The sequence below is a fragment of the Mesoplodon densirostris genome, chromosome 4 (genome assembly GCF_025265405.1).
Source record: "Mesoplodon densirostris isolate mMesDen1 chromosome 4, mMesDen1 primary haplotype, whole genome shotgun sequence".
NCBI classification, from domain to species: domain Eukaryota; kingdom Metazoa; phylum Chordata; class Mammalia; order Artiodactyla; family Ziphiidae; genus Mesoplodon; species Mesoplodon densirostris.
In genome coordinates this window covers 122,070,062-122,087,535 of record NC_082664.1, presented here as the reverse complement: position 1 = coordinate 122,087,535, position 17,474 = coordinate 122,070,062, and the positions used below count along the sequence as shown (strand labels likewise).

The 17,474-nt window shown below is 36.3% G+C and overlaps 1 protein-coding gene across 7 annotated transcripts in view; it reads right to left on the bottom strand.

Annotated features, from left to right (window-relative positions):
• The window catches only part of MYO9A (myosin IXA), a 295,878-nt gene that overhangs the window by 184,148 nt on the left and 94,256 nt on the right, over positions 1-17,474 (bottom strand). For all 7 annotated transcript variants that reach the window (XM_060097070.1, XM_060097072.1, XM_060097075.1 and 4 more), the window contains 3 exons: positions 15,084-15,200; positions 12,931-13,065; positions 2,804-2,925 (listed from right to left, as the gene is read on the bottom strand). In XM_060097070.1, the coding sequence (XP_059953053.1) occupies positions 2,804-2,925; positions 12,931-13,065; positions 15,084-15,200 (374 nt within the window). The remainder of the gene's footprint in view (positions 1-2,803; positions 2,926-12,930; positions 13,066-15,083; positions 15,201-17,474) is intronic.

Below are 17,474 nucleotides of genomic sequence, written 5' to 3'. Positions count from 1 at the left end.
AATGATCAGAAAGTTCTTCCTTATATTGAGCCAAAGTCTGTCTCCCTGTAATTTCTGGCCATGTGGCTTAACCCCAGAAGCTTTTGGGTAACAGCAAAGAAGTGCTATTCTCTTCATGGGGTAATATTTACATTTATGTGAGGTACCAACTGACCAGGTAAAGATGGTCTTTATAAAATAAGATGTGCACTCAATGAAATTTTGCTTAAAGAATAACAGACCAGACAAAACCCCTTTGCTCTATTCATGTTTTAATTATATATCCACTAGCTCATTTGCTGCTCACAACACCATAAGATATACAGCACACAGCATTATAATTTATCATCATCATTTCCTTTTTGCATGCAAGAAAACTGAGGACCAAGGATATTAAGAGATTTGTTAAGGGGAGTTGGAATACAACCCTGGACTTCTGACTCTACAGCCTAAGTATTATGGTGAAGCAATACAGGACAATACTTCAAAGCACACGCTTATTACTCTGCTCTCTGTATCTACGTGTTTGTTTTTGTTTTTTTTTTTTTTGCGGTATGCGGGCCTCTCACTGTTGTGGCCTCCCCCGTTGCGGAGCACAGGCTCCGGACGCGCAGGCTCCGGACGCGCAGGCTCAGCGGCCATGGCTCACGGGCCCAGCCTCTCCGCGGCATATGGGATCCTCCCAGACCGGGGCATGAACCCGTATCCCCTGCATCGGCAGGCGGACTCTCAACCACTTGCGCCACCAGGGAGGCCCTACGTGTTTGTTTTTGTTTGGTTTATTCATTTAGTTTGTTTTCATTTGTTCATTAGTTTTTTATATACCAGAGGGGATGGGGCAGGGGGGAAGGCAAAATTGGTAAAAGGGATCAACTCTATGGTGACAGAAAATAAATTTTTGGTGGTGAGTACACTGTAGGGTATACAGAAGTAGAAATATGATGTTGTAAACATGAAACTTACATAACGTTATAAACCAATGCTACCTCAATAAAAAAGGAAAACAAAAGCTCAGGTTAAAAAAAAATAAAGCTTAGTTAGAAATACCTGGAGTCCAGGTATTTGAATTTGAATATCTGAGTTTGGATCTTGAGTCCATCATTTACTACATATATGATCTTTTTCTGGATTGCTTAAACTTTCTTGTTCTTTTACCATAATATAGCTCAAACAAAAAGAACTGCTTATCATTTCAATATCTACCATAATGGGTCTCAACACTATATATCAAAAATCACCTATGACACTTTCCAAAATAAAATACACCAGAAGTAAGGTATGCAGGCTGAGTTAAGAACTAATAACCTTACAATTTTATAAGAGACAATGTATGTTTCAGGACATATAGAGCAATACAAGAAACCTTCACAACTTTGGACATAAAATTAAAATTTTTTTGTGTTGGTTGCATTTTAATTCATTTAGATTAATGGAAATAAATGTGATAGACTGGGTAGATGTAACTGTTAGCAGTCTCCTTTCCATTATATTTTGCCTTCTGCCATATTACTTTATAATTCTATGTAGCAATTCTGTGTTCATGGCATATTAACAGGGTGACATATAACTTACCATACATACCAGGATATTCTGAGAGTAGAAGTAGGCACCTTTAATAACTAAAGTGAACAACAGGCATAAACTTTAGATTGTCCCACACAAACCTGGTATATAGTCATCCTATGATAGTAAATGCTTAATATTTTATATTGTAGTTTAATGAGTATAATATTAAGCTAAGAATCAGGTGAACTAATTCAATTTCTAAATATTTTACTAAAGAGTCACAGAAAACCAACACATACTTCACCACTTTGGCTTCTCCAATTCTAGATTTGCCATCTCTTAGGATAATTAAACTATAAATAATACTTTATAGAGCACTGAGAACGCTCTGGAGGATGCTATAGGAAGCTTTATTTCTGAAGCATACATATAAGTTTAGTATATTGAACAGTGTTATCAAGGGGTGGCAAATATCTAGCATATGCTGCTACTTAAAACCTGCAGAGCCATGGCAGATATCACGAATCTATTATTATCTTCTCTTCTGCAAAACAGGAAAACTGCAAACACATCTCATATATAAAACTTTTTTTTTAAGAGCACTGAAGAGTCAAAATATTAAATTGAGCTGGTAAGTTAATGGGCTTTATGTAAGTTATACAGTCTTAATTTGGTACTTGTAAATAGCACTAAGTAGGCCTTCTACCTAAAATACTCCAAGAGTTAAGACAGCAGAAGGATTTAGAAAGACCTTTTTTTTTTTTTTACAATCAGTTAATTTACCACGTAAAATTGCTGTAAATGATAATGTGTACAGATTTTCTGTTCAAATATTCAATTGTAAACTTTTGTTAAGACTGTTATCTTTCTATTGCTTTTGTATGGAATGACACTGCAAAAATAAAAAGGACCTTCTTTAACTGGGGGAAAAAACCCTTTTTTTAAAGTTAATTTTTATTGGCATCTAGTTGGCAACTAGATGCCAATAAAAATTAAAAATAAACCCATTCTTAAAACACACATACACAAACTTAATTCAAGAAGAGAGGAACACAAAACAAAAACAAAAAATAAATATAAACCAACAAATCTAAAATCAAAGTGACTCTGTAGAAGAAATCTGGAAAAACTCAAGGAAAAAATGAGTTCTATAGTGAAGTCCATCCAATTTTCTTAGAAACACACAAACACACACAAAAAAGGCATATATGGGAAACTTTGGCTCTTTACTTAATAATGTTAAGAAGAAAATGTAGGGCTTAAGAAGACATGAAAAGCCCAAATGGCCAATAACAAAACTGAAAAGAATCATACTCACTTGCTTTCTTCATCCAAAAGATGGAGCAGGCCTGTTGGTTTCTTGCTAATAAGATTTATGCAACAGGTATTATCAATATAATCTATATTGTGCCAGCTGATACCTTCAGCTCTATATTCCTCCTAGGAAATAACATATTAACAATATATTCATCTTGCAGAAAATAACAGGAATGTGAGAATAAGGACTAAAAAGCTTTTACCAGGATTAAAAGAATAGTTTAAACTTTTCTCTTTTAAATCATTAATCCACACAATGGAAGAATGTATAAATTTCACTTGTATAAAATCTTGATATAGGGTATGTCTGTTTTCTTTTAAAAGTACATGCAACCAAATTTTCTGGTTAGAATCCTATTTGTGATTCCACTCAGATGAGAATTTAGGGCTGGATTTGTTTTAGCCACACTATCTGATGACTGCACTAAGGAAAAATATAAAATGAAAAAGCCTAATTTCTCCCACACGACTCTAAGCCATCAAAAAGAACTGCTGGATCGTCAACAATGAATTTAATGAAACAATGTCTGGGAAAAGTGGAAAACTATCACCTCCAGTGATCACTGATATAAATCATATGGAATTCATACACACTGAACTTCGGCAAAATAAAACTCTTACAACACCTTTCAAAAGGTGGGGGCAGGGTAGTTTCCCAAATTTCAAGACTAAATAACTCAAAGCTCACATACTAGCAACTATTCAGAACTCTCTTATGAAGCCCCCATTGGTCCTTCCTCAATTTCTATACTAGGAAATCTTCTTTTATTCATCTCTGTGATGCTTTTACTTTTAAACTGTCAGAAAGATGCCCCTGAGAACAAAGAAGTTACGTTTCTACATTGCACTGATATTTAGGCACCAAATAAATATCCTGTTCATCTGATGGTTTTAGTATTCACTGATTACACTTGCATACTTCTCTACAAATATGGTGGTTTTGTGAAATAGTGATTTTGTAATTTTATCATTCTTTCCGTATTATCATTATCCTGTAAAGAAAAAGTGGACCCTACTATAGACAACAGTCATTCTAATTGGGAAAAGTAAATGCATAATTCTTTCCTCGTAATTAACAATTTCACAAGTAAGTAATGCTATACAAAGGTCACCCCCAAGCAGTGGTAAGGAAGTTTTTTCCCTATTCTTTTTCATAGCATGGATAAAAAGCGTACTAAATAGTACAAGCATATGGATTTTTATAGACATTACTAGCAGTCCAAAATCCCTTCTCATCCCCTTTTCCCAATGATGATTCAGACCCTCTTGCCCAAAGTTAACTATTATCCTAATTTCTAATACCATTGATAAGATTCACCTGTGTATAAATATTATATAAATAGAATCATAGAATACATATTCTTTTCATCTGGCTTTTTTTCTTTTACTCAACATTATGTTGTAGGATGCACCTAAAGTTCATTCATTTTAATTGCTGTAGGGCTGGGGTTGTGGAGTACAACATTTGCTCATTTATGCATTGTCTAGGCTGCTTTCTCAATGTAACAGCAGAGCTGAGACCATACGGCCCCCCAAACCTAGAAAACTGATTTGTCTGGTCCCTTTACAGAAAAAGTATGCCAAAATTGGCTACGGAGATTAAGTCTCAAACTTTAATATACAACAGAATCATGTGGAGAGCTTGTTAAAAACAGAAGCCACAAACCCAGAATTTGTGAATAAGTAGGTATAGGGTGGGATCCTATATTTGAATTTCTAAGGAGTGCCCAGGTGATGTCAATGGTACCAGTAGGGGTAAGAGAAGAACAACTCTTTGAGAACCAATACTGTAGAGTATTTATATACAATGTATTCACCTATTTATATACTATTGATAGACATTACACTTATTTCCGATTTCTGGCCATTAAAAATAATGAAATTATGAACATTTCTATATAAAACTCTTGTTGAACATTTATACACATTTTGAGAGTGAAACCACAGGCTTATAAACTACACATGTATAACCTCAGAAGATACTGCCAAACAGCTTTCTAAAGTGGTTGTACCAATTTATGCACCTACCACCAGTGTATGGGACTTTCCGGTGCACAGTATTTCTCTAATACTTGTATTGTCAGTCTTTTCCATTTTAATCATTCTGGTGAATGCTTAGGAATATTTAATTATGTTTTTAATTTTATTTTCCCTAATGACTAATAAGTGAAAAATCTTGTCCTATGTTTACTTCCCATTTGGATGTCCTCACATGCCTGTGTTCCTGATAAAAATTCTTAGAAAACAACCTTACCTTGTTCTCAGTCTTAGGAGGAAATCATTCAGTCTATTTCCATTAAGCTTGACATTAACTGTTGGTTTTTTTGTAAATGCCCTTTATCAGGAAGTTCCCTTCTATATGTACCTAGTTTGCTAAGGGTTTCGTTTTGTTTTTAACAAGAATGAATATGTAAATTTATCAAATGCTTTTTACATTTCTATTGAGAACACCATGAATTTTTCTTTTGTTTTGTTAATAGATGAATTAAATTGATAGGTGGTTAGATGTAACACGCCACAGGAAAAACACCATTTGGTTCTGATGTATTATCCTTTTATGTATCTTGCTGGATATATATTTGTTTAGAATTTTTAAATCTACATTTATGAGTGAAATTGACAATTTCCACTTCTAAGAAAATCCTTCACAGATTTAGAAAGCAATGTTATCCTGGCCCCCAAAAATGTGTTGAGAATTGTCCCCTTTTTTTCTATTCCACATAAGAATTTATGTCCAACTGAAAATAATTCTTTCAAAGTCAGCAGAATTCATCAGTGTTGCCATTTTGGCTTACAATGTTCTTTATGGAAAGGTTTTTAATTACATATTCAATTTCTTTAATAGTTATAAACTTTGTATTTCATCTATGTCAGTTTTGAAAAGTTTTTTCTCTTATCATTTAATAAGGCTTACAGACATGAAGTTGTTTAGTGTATCCTACTATCTTTTTAACATGTGTAGGATACACAATGATGTGGTCTTTATCATTGGAATTCTGGCTATTTATATCCCTCTCTGTCTCTCTCTCACACCAATTTCTTAAGGGTTATATCAATGTTATTAATCATTTCAAAGTATTACTTTTCACTCTGTTGATCCTCTCCCATAATATATTTGTTTTCGCTTTTATTTAATCTTTTTTTTTCTTTATTATTTCCCTCTTTCCACTTTCCTTTGGTTTAGTTTGCTGATCTTTTTCCAATTTGTTAATCGTTGCTCTTCAACCTTAAAATCTTCTAACAGCTATAAAATTTTCCTCTAAGTAAATCATTAGTCACACTTCTTAGTGACTCAAGTGCACCTTTAGTCACAAGTTTTAATACGTAATATATTAAGTTCAATATATTTTCTAATTTTTTTCAACTTCTAGGCTATCTAGAAATTCATTACTTAATTTTTAATCATAAAGTATTTTCCAGTTATCTTCTTGTTGTTGGTTTCTGATATAAATTCATTATGGTACTGAGATCTGTGTGATTTCAAAACTGTGAAATTTGACCCTTGTTTTATGGTCCAGTATATAAGCAAATTTTGTAAATTTGCAGTTATCTATATATGTCAGATAAGTATTTGCCTTAAAAATCTTCTATATCCTTATTTGCTATAGGCCTCAGACCCAGGGAAACTGGCATTCTGACATCAAGGGCAGGCAGGACTAGGTACCCTCAAAAGCACCCACCCGGGCTTCCCTGATGGCGCAGTGGTTGAGAGTCTGCCTGCCGATGCAGGGGACATGGGTTTGTGCCCCGGTCTGGGAAGATCCCACATGCTGCAGAGCAGCTAGGCCCATGAGCCATGGCCACTGAGCCTGCGCATCTGGAGCCTGTGCTCCACAATGGGAGAGGCCATAACAGTGAGAGGCCCGCGTACCGCAAAGAAAAAAAAAAAGCACCCACCCAATTCTCTGGGTGCTTTACATCTTCTGTATCCTTATCAATTTTTCGTCTGCTTGTTCTATCAGCTATTCAGCAAGGTATGTTAAAATATTCCACTAAAATTGCAAATATATGTTTGTTTTTAGCTTTATCAATTTCTTGTTTTATATACTTTGAGGCCGTATTATGAGGTACCTATAAATCTGGAATTGTATACTTTCTGATGAACTGATCTGTTTAGTATTATCAAATATTCCTTTTTTATCTCTAGCAATGCTTAAAGTGTGATACTAATACAGTTATATCAGTTCTTTTGTTTTTGTTAAGGCTTGCTAAATCTTTTTCCATCCTTTTACTTTTAACCTTCCTGTATGCTTATATTTAAAGAGTCTCTCTTAGAAGGAGCAATTTAGTCTTATTTTATATTCAGCCTGACAATCTTTGGCTTCTAGTTGGAGTAATTAGTCCATTTATATTTAATGCAATTACTGGTATTTGTGGGATTAAATCAACCATCTTACCATTTGTTATTTGTCCTGCTTTCTTGTTATTGCTTTTATTCCTCTTTCTTGCTTTCTTTTGTATTACTAGAGTTGTTTTTACTTCACTTGCTTCCTATATTAACTTGAGAGTTTTATATTCTTTTATTACTTGGTGGTTATCCTAAAATCATAAGACATTCTTAACTTACCAATGTCTAACAGAGAAAAAAATCTTCTACCACTTGGCATTTAATACAAAGACATTACAATACCTTAAATTCTGTATCGCTTCCTGAATTAAATGCTATTGTACTCACAAGTTTTAGTTCCACACAGACATTAAACCACAAAAGATATTTTTTTCTTCTTTTTTTTCTGCGGTACACAGGCCTCTCACTGCTGTGGCCTCTCCCATTGTGGAGCACAGGCTCCGGATGCGCAGGCTCAGTGGCCATGGCTCACGGGCCTAGCCACTCCGTGGCATGTGGGATCTTCCCAGACCGGGGCACGAACCCGTGTCCCCTGCATCGGCAGGCGGGCTCTCAACCACTGCGCCACCAGGGAAGCCCCACAAAAGATATTTTTATCTTTGTCTAATTTTGTTAAAATTCATTTAGATTCACCCACTTTTTTACATTGTTCATTGCTTTTCATTCATTCCTGAAACTCTGAGTGACAATGGGAATAATTTAGTTACTGACCAAATAACATACTTCAGTTTTAAGGAAAATACCCCACTGTCTTCTGGCATCCACTGTCTCCCCTGAAAGACTGACTTTCAATCTCATTGTTGCTTCTTTTTTTTTTTTTTTTTTTGCGGTATGCGGGCCTCTCACTGTTGTGGGCTCTCCTGTTGCAGAGCACAGGCTCCGGACACACAGGCTCAGCGGCCATGGCTCACGGGCCCAGCCACTCCGCGGCATGTGGGATCTTCCCGGACCGGGGCACAAACCTGTGTCCCCTGCATCGGCAGGCGGACTCTCAACCACTGTGCCACCAGGGAAGCCCTACTGTTGCTTCTTTAAAGGTACTGTTTCCCCCATCTCTGGCTGCTTCTCAGATATTGTTTTCATTGGGGTTTTATTTTTTTGGCCGCATTGGGTCTTTGTTGCCGTGTGCAGGCTTCTCATTGCAGTGGTTTCTCTTGTTGTGGAGCACAGGCTCTAGGCACGCTGGCTTCTGTAGTTGTGAGACAAGGGCTCAGTACTTGTGGCTCACGGGCTCTAGATCGCAGGCTCAGTAGCTGTGGCGCATGGGCTTAGTTGCCCCATGGTATGTGGGATCTTCCCAGACCAGGGCTCGAACCCGTGTCCCCTGCACTGGCAGGCGGATTCTTAACCACTGTGCCACCAGGAAAGTCCCTGTCTTTGTCTTACTGTATGGCTGCCTTTGTTCTTATCATGTTTTGTATTCTTAGGGCTTCTCAAATGTGTGCCTGTTGAAATTTTTTTGTTTTGTGTTTTAAGTTTTGGAAAATTCTCAGCCATCACTTTTTTCAAATACAGCTTCTATCCTATTCTCTCTCTTTCACATACATCTTTCCAGAATTCCTGTTACACATATGTTAGACTTTTTTACTATGCCCCATGTCTCTTACACTATTTGTATTTTCCTCTTTTAGCTTTATTCATCAGGCTGTTATTTCTTCTGGCCTATCTTCCACATCACTAATTTTCTCTTAAGCTATATCTAATGAACTGTGAAAAACTAATGTTTTTAATTTCACTCTATATTTTAGTTCTAAATTTTTAAAATTTTCCTTTAGTTCTAAATTAGTTTTAAATTTTCCTAAATTTAGGATTTTTAAAAAACAGTTTGTAGTTCTTTAATAAAATTATCACTTAAAAAATTTCTTGAAACCACTGTTACTTTAAAGTTCATGTCTGATAAAATCATTATCTGGATCCCCTATGGTATAGCCTATTATCTCACTTGGTTCTTATTCATGTTGGTTTCCTTCCTTGTATGTCTTAAAAAACAAACAAACTTCTCAGTTAAAAACTGAATGCTTGTATATGAAAAAGTATAGAGATAACTTTAGCACTAGAATGATTTCTTCCACTGGAGACTGAATTTGCTCTTGGCAGGTGGCTAAGAATGCCGGAAATTCTACGCTATTTTAACCCAGTCAAGAACTGAGATTATTTTAAACTGGTCTTCAGCCTCTATGATGCCTTCTCTATTTCTGCTTTACCTTTACTGTAAGATATAACCCATTGAGGTCTTCAACCTAAAGCCTGTGGGAGTTGCCAGGGGGCTCCTCCTTGTTCTTTAATCTGGAGAAAACCCTTTTAGGCTTCTCAGATTCTCAAGCCTGACTCTTTCAGAATCTGGCAGCCCTCTACCAGAACAGAAACGTCTCTAGGAACAAAGCAGTCCCCGAATGCTGGGCTCAACTCCCTGGGTTTCGTGCTTAAATATCTAAGCCCTGTAAAACTTCACTTATTTGAAGGTACTCCAATGCTTTCAAATATATTTTGTTCAGTTTTTTTTAGGTGTTCTGCACGCAAGTTTCGTCAAAATTTCCTAGTCTGACATCCCCAGAAGTGGGATAGACAAAAGAACAACTCATTAGATTATGAACTCCACAGTAAGATCCCTGAACTCTAAAATGTCTATCTTCAATGCCAAACAGTGCCTGATACATAATTGTTATTCGATTTACTGATGAATCAATGACCTAAGGAATAATTCTGAGCAAGTAAAGGAAATAAGAGCAGTATTACAAATGATAACAGGAAACAGATTTTCAAATCACAGAAACCTCTTTTTGTCTGTCTCTTATTCCACATTATCTCTACAAATACCTTGATTCAGGACTCAGAATCACTCTCCCATACTACTTCAACTGGCTCATGGATTATGTCCTTCTCTCCAGTTCACCTCTCTTCAATCCATCTTCCACAGTTCCAATTCAAATCCTCTGCTAAATATACTTCAAATAGCTCCTCATTCTCTAAAAGAAAAATTCTAATCTTCTCTGCACAACTCTCTGACCCCAGGCTATTTCATCAAACTTATCTCCCTTCCTGCCTCCATCCTTATATCCTATATTTTAGCTATATTGAATCATTTCCAATTCATCAAAACTGCTGTGCTATTCTATGCCTCACAGTTTTAAAGATATTGTTACCTTTGTTTAAAATATCTTTTCCCCACTGACAGTCCGGTGAGCTCAACTTTCTATTCAAAACTCTATTCCAGAATCACCCCTGGGAAATCTTTGCAGACTTTCAGTAAGTTCTAATCAATTTCATCCTTTATATCACTACTTTACCTTATATCTGATTACCTTATACCTATCATCCTGCATGGCACCTATTACATCTCTCTCCCATCCTATGTGCATATGTACTAATTCTGGGCAAAATTTAGAAGTAAACTTCAGTAATCAAGATCTTCAAGATGTTTCCTCCCAAAGCATCTTTGGTACTTTTTTATTTCTGTGTTTTATTTTTTCAAAAAATTTAATCTACTTAACTGATTCTGTATTCAACTGAATTTAACAAATAGTCCCTGAGTACCCATCTCATAACAGGTACCAGACCAGTGATACACAAATAAATAAAACACTCAATATTTAAACTGACTTAAATCTCTTATTTCCAGAAAATCCATTTCAAGTAGAAAAACATGCGGAGGGAGAGAAAGGAAGAATAAAATAGATGGGGTGGCAAAAAGTATAAATTTTCTCTAAGTTTTCCATAAATTATATCAAAAGCTTACCCATTACATCACAAATAACAGAAGAAAATACTGAGACTTAAAAGAAAGGGAAGGGCCTCCCTGGTGGCGCAGTGGTTGAGAGTCCGTCTGCCGATGCAGGGGATACGGGTTCGTGCCCCGGTCTGGGAGGATCCCATATGCCGCGGAGCGGCTGGGCCCGTGAGCCATGGCCGCTGGGCCTGCGCATCCGGAGCCTGTGCTCCGCAACGGGGGAGGCCACAACAGTTAGAGGCCCGCATACCACAAAAAAAAAAAAAAAAAAAAAAAAAGAAAGGGAAAAAAAAGCTATACCTTAGTATCTATGTCTTGTGATCCATAATTCCACCACATTGCCCACAACTATGATATGCAGGGTAGCAAATAAATGAGGATCACCCACCCACCAAGTAGTTTTGAACACATTTTCCATCAACTGTAAGGTTTTATTTTTATACATGTTTTTAGGTAAGGCATTTCTCGTGGCTCCTCCATGGCTAATCTAGACTTCTAAATAAGGTAAGAATAATTTCAGTTCACAATAAGAGAACACCTTTCTTCTTCAAAAGCAATTTAACCAGTCTTCTGTTTAATGCTCCACAGAGCAATTGATGCTTTTCTTTGAAAAATACAAAACGCTGTCAACAAAATGCATTCCTCCACCCCTCCAACACACACAGCCATTTTAGGAGATAAAAATACTGATTTAGCATAATCTAGTAAAAAGAACACTGGATTGAGTAAAGAAACCAATCCCAGCTCAACTTTTGATTAAACGCAAGAATTATGAAGCCAGAGTGTTTTGAATACAGGCTTTAGGCATCATTTGCAACACCAGAATAAAAAGAGTACCCACTTAAGAGTAAGCACTACATATATGTTAGGTGATATTATAACAAATAATACTATCTTTTAACAGCTCTAAAAAACAGTCTAGCTAAAAGGTCATGTATTAAAAACTTTAAAGAATCATCAAAATGGCCAAGACTAAGGCTGCTTGTGCGAATATTAATCAGTCCTTATAACTCTTTAAGTAAAATAGCAGTGCTTAAAGCCAGGACAGAGGATGGCAAGCCTCAGTGACAGGAAAGACCTGTTGTGGTTTTCTGTTCATTTATTTTCTTCACTATTTCCTTTGAGGTGAATGTGAACCCTGCTTCTTTTTATACAAACTGAAATTCTGGGCTACAATCTCAACTTGTTACTGAATTCAAACTTGACTTGGAGAAAGAGCCCACATTTCCTTCAACCCTGCATTTACCCTAAGAACTCTCATGGAAACTGATGGCTTGCTCTTTCTACACTAATTCAGTCAATTTGAACTTCTCACAAGAAATATCTAGTTACTCATTTTGGTCTCTCTACACTGCCCTATTTCTTTGTATCCACATTCTGAGCTGATTTGAGATTCTGTTAATAAGCTCCTCTATCCCATCCTCAAACTAAGAGATCAAAGGAATCCAACAACCATACTTAACATTACACACAGTGACCAAGCCCATGGCGGCAATTAAAAATCAAAAACATCGGGGCTTCCCTGGTGGCGCAGTGGTTGAGAGTCCGCCTGCCGATGCAGGGAACACGGGTTCGTGCCCCGATCCCGGAAGATCCCACATGCTGCGGAGCGGCTGGGCCCGCGAGCCATGGCCGCGGAGCCTGTGTGTCCGGAGCCTGTGCTCCACAACGGGAGAGGCCACAGCAGTGAGAGGCCCGCGTACAGCAAAAAAAAAAAAAAAAAAAAAAAAAAAAAATCAAAAACATCAACAAAAATTCAAAACAAACCCATGTATTTTTTCAATCAAAGGTGCAGTCAAACACATATTATTGATTCTAATACTTGAGGCCTATTAAACAAAAAAGAAAACCCTGTGTGATAAGGCCCCCAAACTATGCTCTGATCTGTAATTTGCTTACACTAATATGAAGTCAATAATATCTGTATTGAAATACAACACTTAAAATACTTATCACGACTATGACTCAAAAATTTATGTGTGTGTATGTGAAGGTGGGGGTTAGGGTTTAGGGAGCAGGAAGGGGGCAAGCGTACACACATTCAGGTACTCACCTGCTCCAATTTAAAGATATGCTGATTAAAGTAGTGTTGTAAGCGTTCATTAGCAAAATTAATACAGAACTGTTCAAAGCTGTTATTTTCATAATCTTCAAACCCAAAAATATCAAGAACACCAATGGACAAAGTCTGTGAAACAGGAAAAAAATTATGGTTAAAAAAGGATGCTCAAATTTATTTCATGAATAATATTCACAATATAAGTAACAAAATGTTCTTCAACAGCAGTAGAGAGGAAAACTTGGGGGGCCAGTGTTCAGTCAAAATATACTACAAATGAAAAGCATGTTAGTTCTCTTTTTCTTCATCTTTTTCTTTTTATCTTAATTATAAAAATAGATCCAAAGTTTTAACACATGTAATACATTGATTACAGAAATGTACAAAGCAGAGTTAATGACCTGTTACCTCAATATCACAAATCTCTAAAACCCAAGAGACAGGGAAGGGAAAAACAGGCTATTGGAAAGTCAGAAGGTTACTAAAGTAAAGCTAGGTTATTCCTAGCTATGCCTGGTTATGCCAAAAGGATCATGCAATTTTTCCTAGTTTGACTTCTCTATCCCAATAAAATTCTGCATTAAGAATTGGGCTTCCCTGGTGGCGCAGTGGTTTAGAGTCTGCCTGCCGATGCAGGGGACATGGGTTCGTGCCCCGGTCTGGGAAGATCCCACATGCTGCAGAGCGGCTGGGCCCGTGAGCCATGGCCGCTGAGCCTGCGTGTCCGGAGCCTGTGCTCCGCAACAGGGGAAGCCACAACAGTGAGAGGTCCACGTACCACAAAAAAAAAAAAAAAAAAAGAATCAAGCTAACAGGTATGTTTAAATAGTCTTACACAGGCTAGAAATGAAACGGGATATCAGAATATGTGGTTTCTTGAAGTTAAAACTTTAAAAATTTTTATCAAAAAAAAGAAACACACAAGATTTATGACATTAAACAGTTCTAAAAGGATTATAACAAAAACAACAATCCCTTCTCCACCCTCAATTTCTGCTCCGTAAAGTCAACAACACTCAAATCTTTTTACTTGTTTGGTAAAGAATTGTATAATATAGTAAAAAATGTTTATTCCTCTATTTCTTGATATTTTACCTCCAAAAATTACCTTCTAACTTCTTACTATGGATGATAAATATTCAGTTCTAATATCCCAAACCACCATTCTTCTCACCACCCCACCTTATTCTTAAAATACAGTTGTATGACAATTTTGATTAAATGAAAAAAATTTTTCTCCACTGGTGCTAAGAGAGATACTGGGCAAACTGATGTAATGAGTGATAAATAGTAAGAGACTTTTAAAAGTCTCCATTAAGAGTATTTTGTGTGATTAATACTGCTGACTAATTCTAAGCCCTTACAAAAAACAGTGAAAATAATGATCTTCAAAAATAAGTCAACTTGGGACTTCCCTGGTGCCACAGTGGTTAAGAATCCGCCTATCAATGCAGGGGACATGGGTTCGAGCCCTGGTCCGGGAAGATCCCCCATGCCACGGAGCAACTAAGCCCGTGCGCCATAACTACTGAGCCTGTGCTCTAGAGCCCGCGAGCCACAAATACTGAGCCCACGTGCCACAACTACTGAAGCCCACACGCCTAGAGCCTGTGCTCCACAACAAGAGAAGCCACTGCAATGAGAAGCCCATGCACTGCAGTGAAGACCCAACGCAGCAAAAAATAAAATTAATTAATTAATTTTAAAAAATAAGTCAACTTGGTATATTAGATTAGAATTATGAAAAGGTCATGTAAGAGCAATTTTACATTTAAATATTTAAGTTTTACATTTAAATATTAAAAATAATGAGGTCTAGATATATTTCAAGACATAACCAGGTAAAAAAAAATACAAATTAGAAACAATACAGATAGTATGATCCTATTTTTATGTTTAAAAGCAACTCTGTACATGTACATCTATAGGAATGTAAGTACATAGGAAAAAAGCTCTGGAAAGACACACAGAACAGTTTCACTGAATAGGATCATAGAAGCAGAAATAAGGAGAGAAATAGCAGGGAATACAGATAAAAAGTGATACTTATTACTCTATATGATTCTATGTTTTAAAATTTTATGCATTACCCATTTTATTAAAACAGTTTTTCAGGAAAAATATATTATAATCCAATATATGTCTACCTTGGTATTTTGCTCCAAATCTTTACTATTCATAAGTGCATGATTAATCCGAAAAACTATCCAGTCAAACAGGGCACTATATAAAGACTTAGCCATGGAGTTCCTCACTGTCACAGCCTGCAAAAAAAAAAGTTAGGAGTCTAAGTGAAATTGGCAACAATCTGACTAAGATACTATAACAAAGTGTTTTGCTCTCATTCAAGAAAAAAAGCTTATTATCCTGAATTAGAAATTAATTTTTCTTTCAATATAAATAACCTACAATTGAAGTTTTTTATATATACTCATTAATTTAATCCAACTCAGGGAATCCAGGCTAAAACTGCCATGAAAGATAAAGGAAACAAAACATGAGTCCACACATTTCAAAACACTTTTACTGAAAACTGGGGTATATATTTCACCTAGTAAAGAAGGTAGAATAGGAACTTTATAAATAAATGAACTTTGCCAGCTAAAGGGGGGAAGAGTATTCCAGGCATAGGAATCAATTATCAAAAAGGCATCAGTTATCTGTGGAATCCTAGTCATACACCACAATTACACTCCTGGCTGTCTTCAGCTTGTCATCCACAGTAACCTCCAGAATTTCTCCATCCCCAAACAGTAACAATTCTTTCATTATGGAGTTATGTGATTTACTTTTTCCCCTCGCCTCAAGCTTTCCCCAGTTTATGGAAACTCTCTGTACTATCTGCTCAATTTTTGTGTAAATCTGAAATTAGTCTAAAAAATGAAGTCTATTACTTAAAGAAAATCCAACATTTAGAAAGTACCTCAACCTAAAAAGAGGGTTGTGGGGCATGTATCTTAGACAGCTGAGTCCTAGAACTTAAAAGAATACAAATCCTAATAATTTATGTACTTCTCATCTAGGGACTTATTTTGAAGCTTGTATATTCAAGTACATATTTATATCTATGTTCTTAATTTTAGAGGAAGTAGAGAGTGTTGATTAAGAGCTAGACTATCTCCCAGTCCCGGTTTCTCTACTTATTCCATCTATTTGACCTTGGTCAAGTTACTTAAACTCTTAGGCTACAGCTTTTTTACATTTGTAAAATGGAGACAATACTATAACTGACCACACATAGATGATGAATGAATTTCTGAATTTCAGTGAAAAAAAAAAAACCCTCAAGTTTCCAGAACAAAAACTACCTACCTAAACTATCACCTACATAGGAAAGAGAAGACAGGTATTAAATTCTCTATCTTCAACACTAGATACTTGAAAGTAATTGGAAAACGTTTAGAAATTCTGAGAGAAAAAAGGATGTGGCCCTAAAATTCTATTCTTAGGCAAGTTATCAACCAAGTATCTTTAAAATAAAAAGAAAATCAATAGTAGAATATATAGAGAGAATAACCATTTATTTTCCCCAGAGGAGGGGAAAAAGAATAAAGATGATCTGATTAAATTCAGCAAAAGCAAAATATTTTAAAACACACAGTAAGAAAACATGTTCGTTATTACAATGAATATAAATGAGTTGAATTTGGTAGTTAAAAGACAAACCTCCATATCAAATTAAAATATTTAGAGAATCCAAATATAACAAATATACAAATATAATGCCTATGTATACCATAACTCCCAATATTATACTTTTAGCCTGTTTTCTCTGAAATGCAGTCTTGCCTATCACAGCTTAACCTCAATAAGCCCAAATACCAATTAATTATTTTCTCACTCAAACAAGATCTCGTTCAGTGTTTCCTTTCTCACTGAATGGTACCAGTATTCTACAGTTGTGTGTACCAGAAAACCAGGATTCATCCTTGACATCTCCTTCTTCCTCCCTGCTTCCCACTAAGCAAATCATTGCCCAATCTTGTTGATTTTACCATCTAAATTTCTTTCTTTTTAAATACATTCATTTCTCCCTATCAGTAGGTCACCATTCTAGACATAGCAGCAAGCATCTTTCTCCTCAGGAGTACTAACTACTATAGCCTCCAAACTCATCTTTCCACATTCACTCTTGCCCTCTGTGTTAGAATGATTCCCATCACCAGGTGTACATGTTCTCTATATCCTCTCCCAGTAAGTGTGAACAGGACTGTAAATGATGGATTTCACTCCCATAACTATCTTATGTTATATGACAAGGGTGAAGGGATTTTAAAGATATAATTGTGGCCCAAAATCAGGTGAATTTTTTAGTTAACCCAAGAGATACTGTCTTGGGTAGAGCTGACTTACTAGGGACTGAGCCCATCCATCAGAGATTCCCCCGCTGGCCTTGAAGAAGCAAACTGCCATGTTGTGTACAGGACCACATGGCAGGAAATGGCAAGTAGACTCTAGGTGCTGAGAATGGCCCCTAACAGCCAACAAGAAATTATGGATCTCAGTCCTACAACTGCAAGGAAGTGAATCCTGTCAAC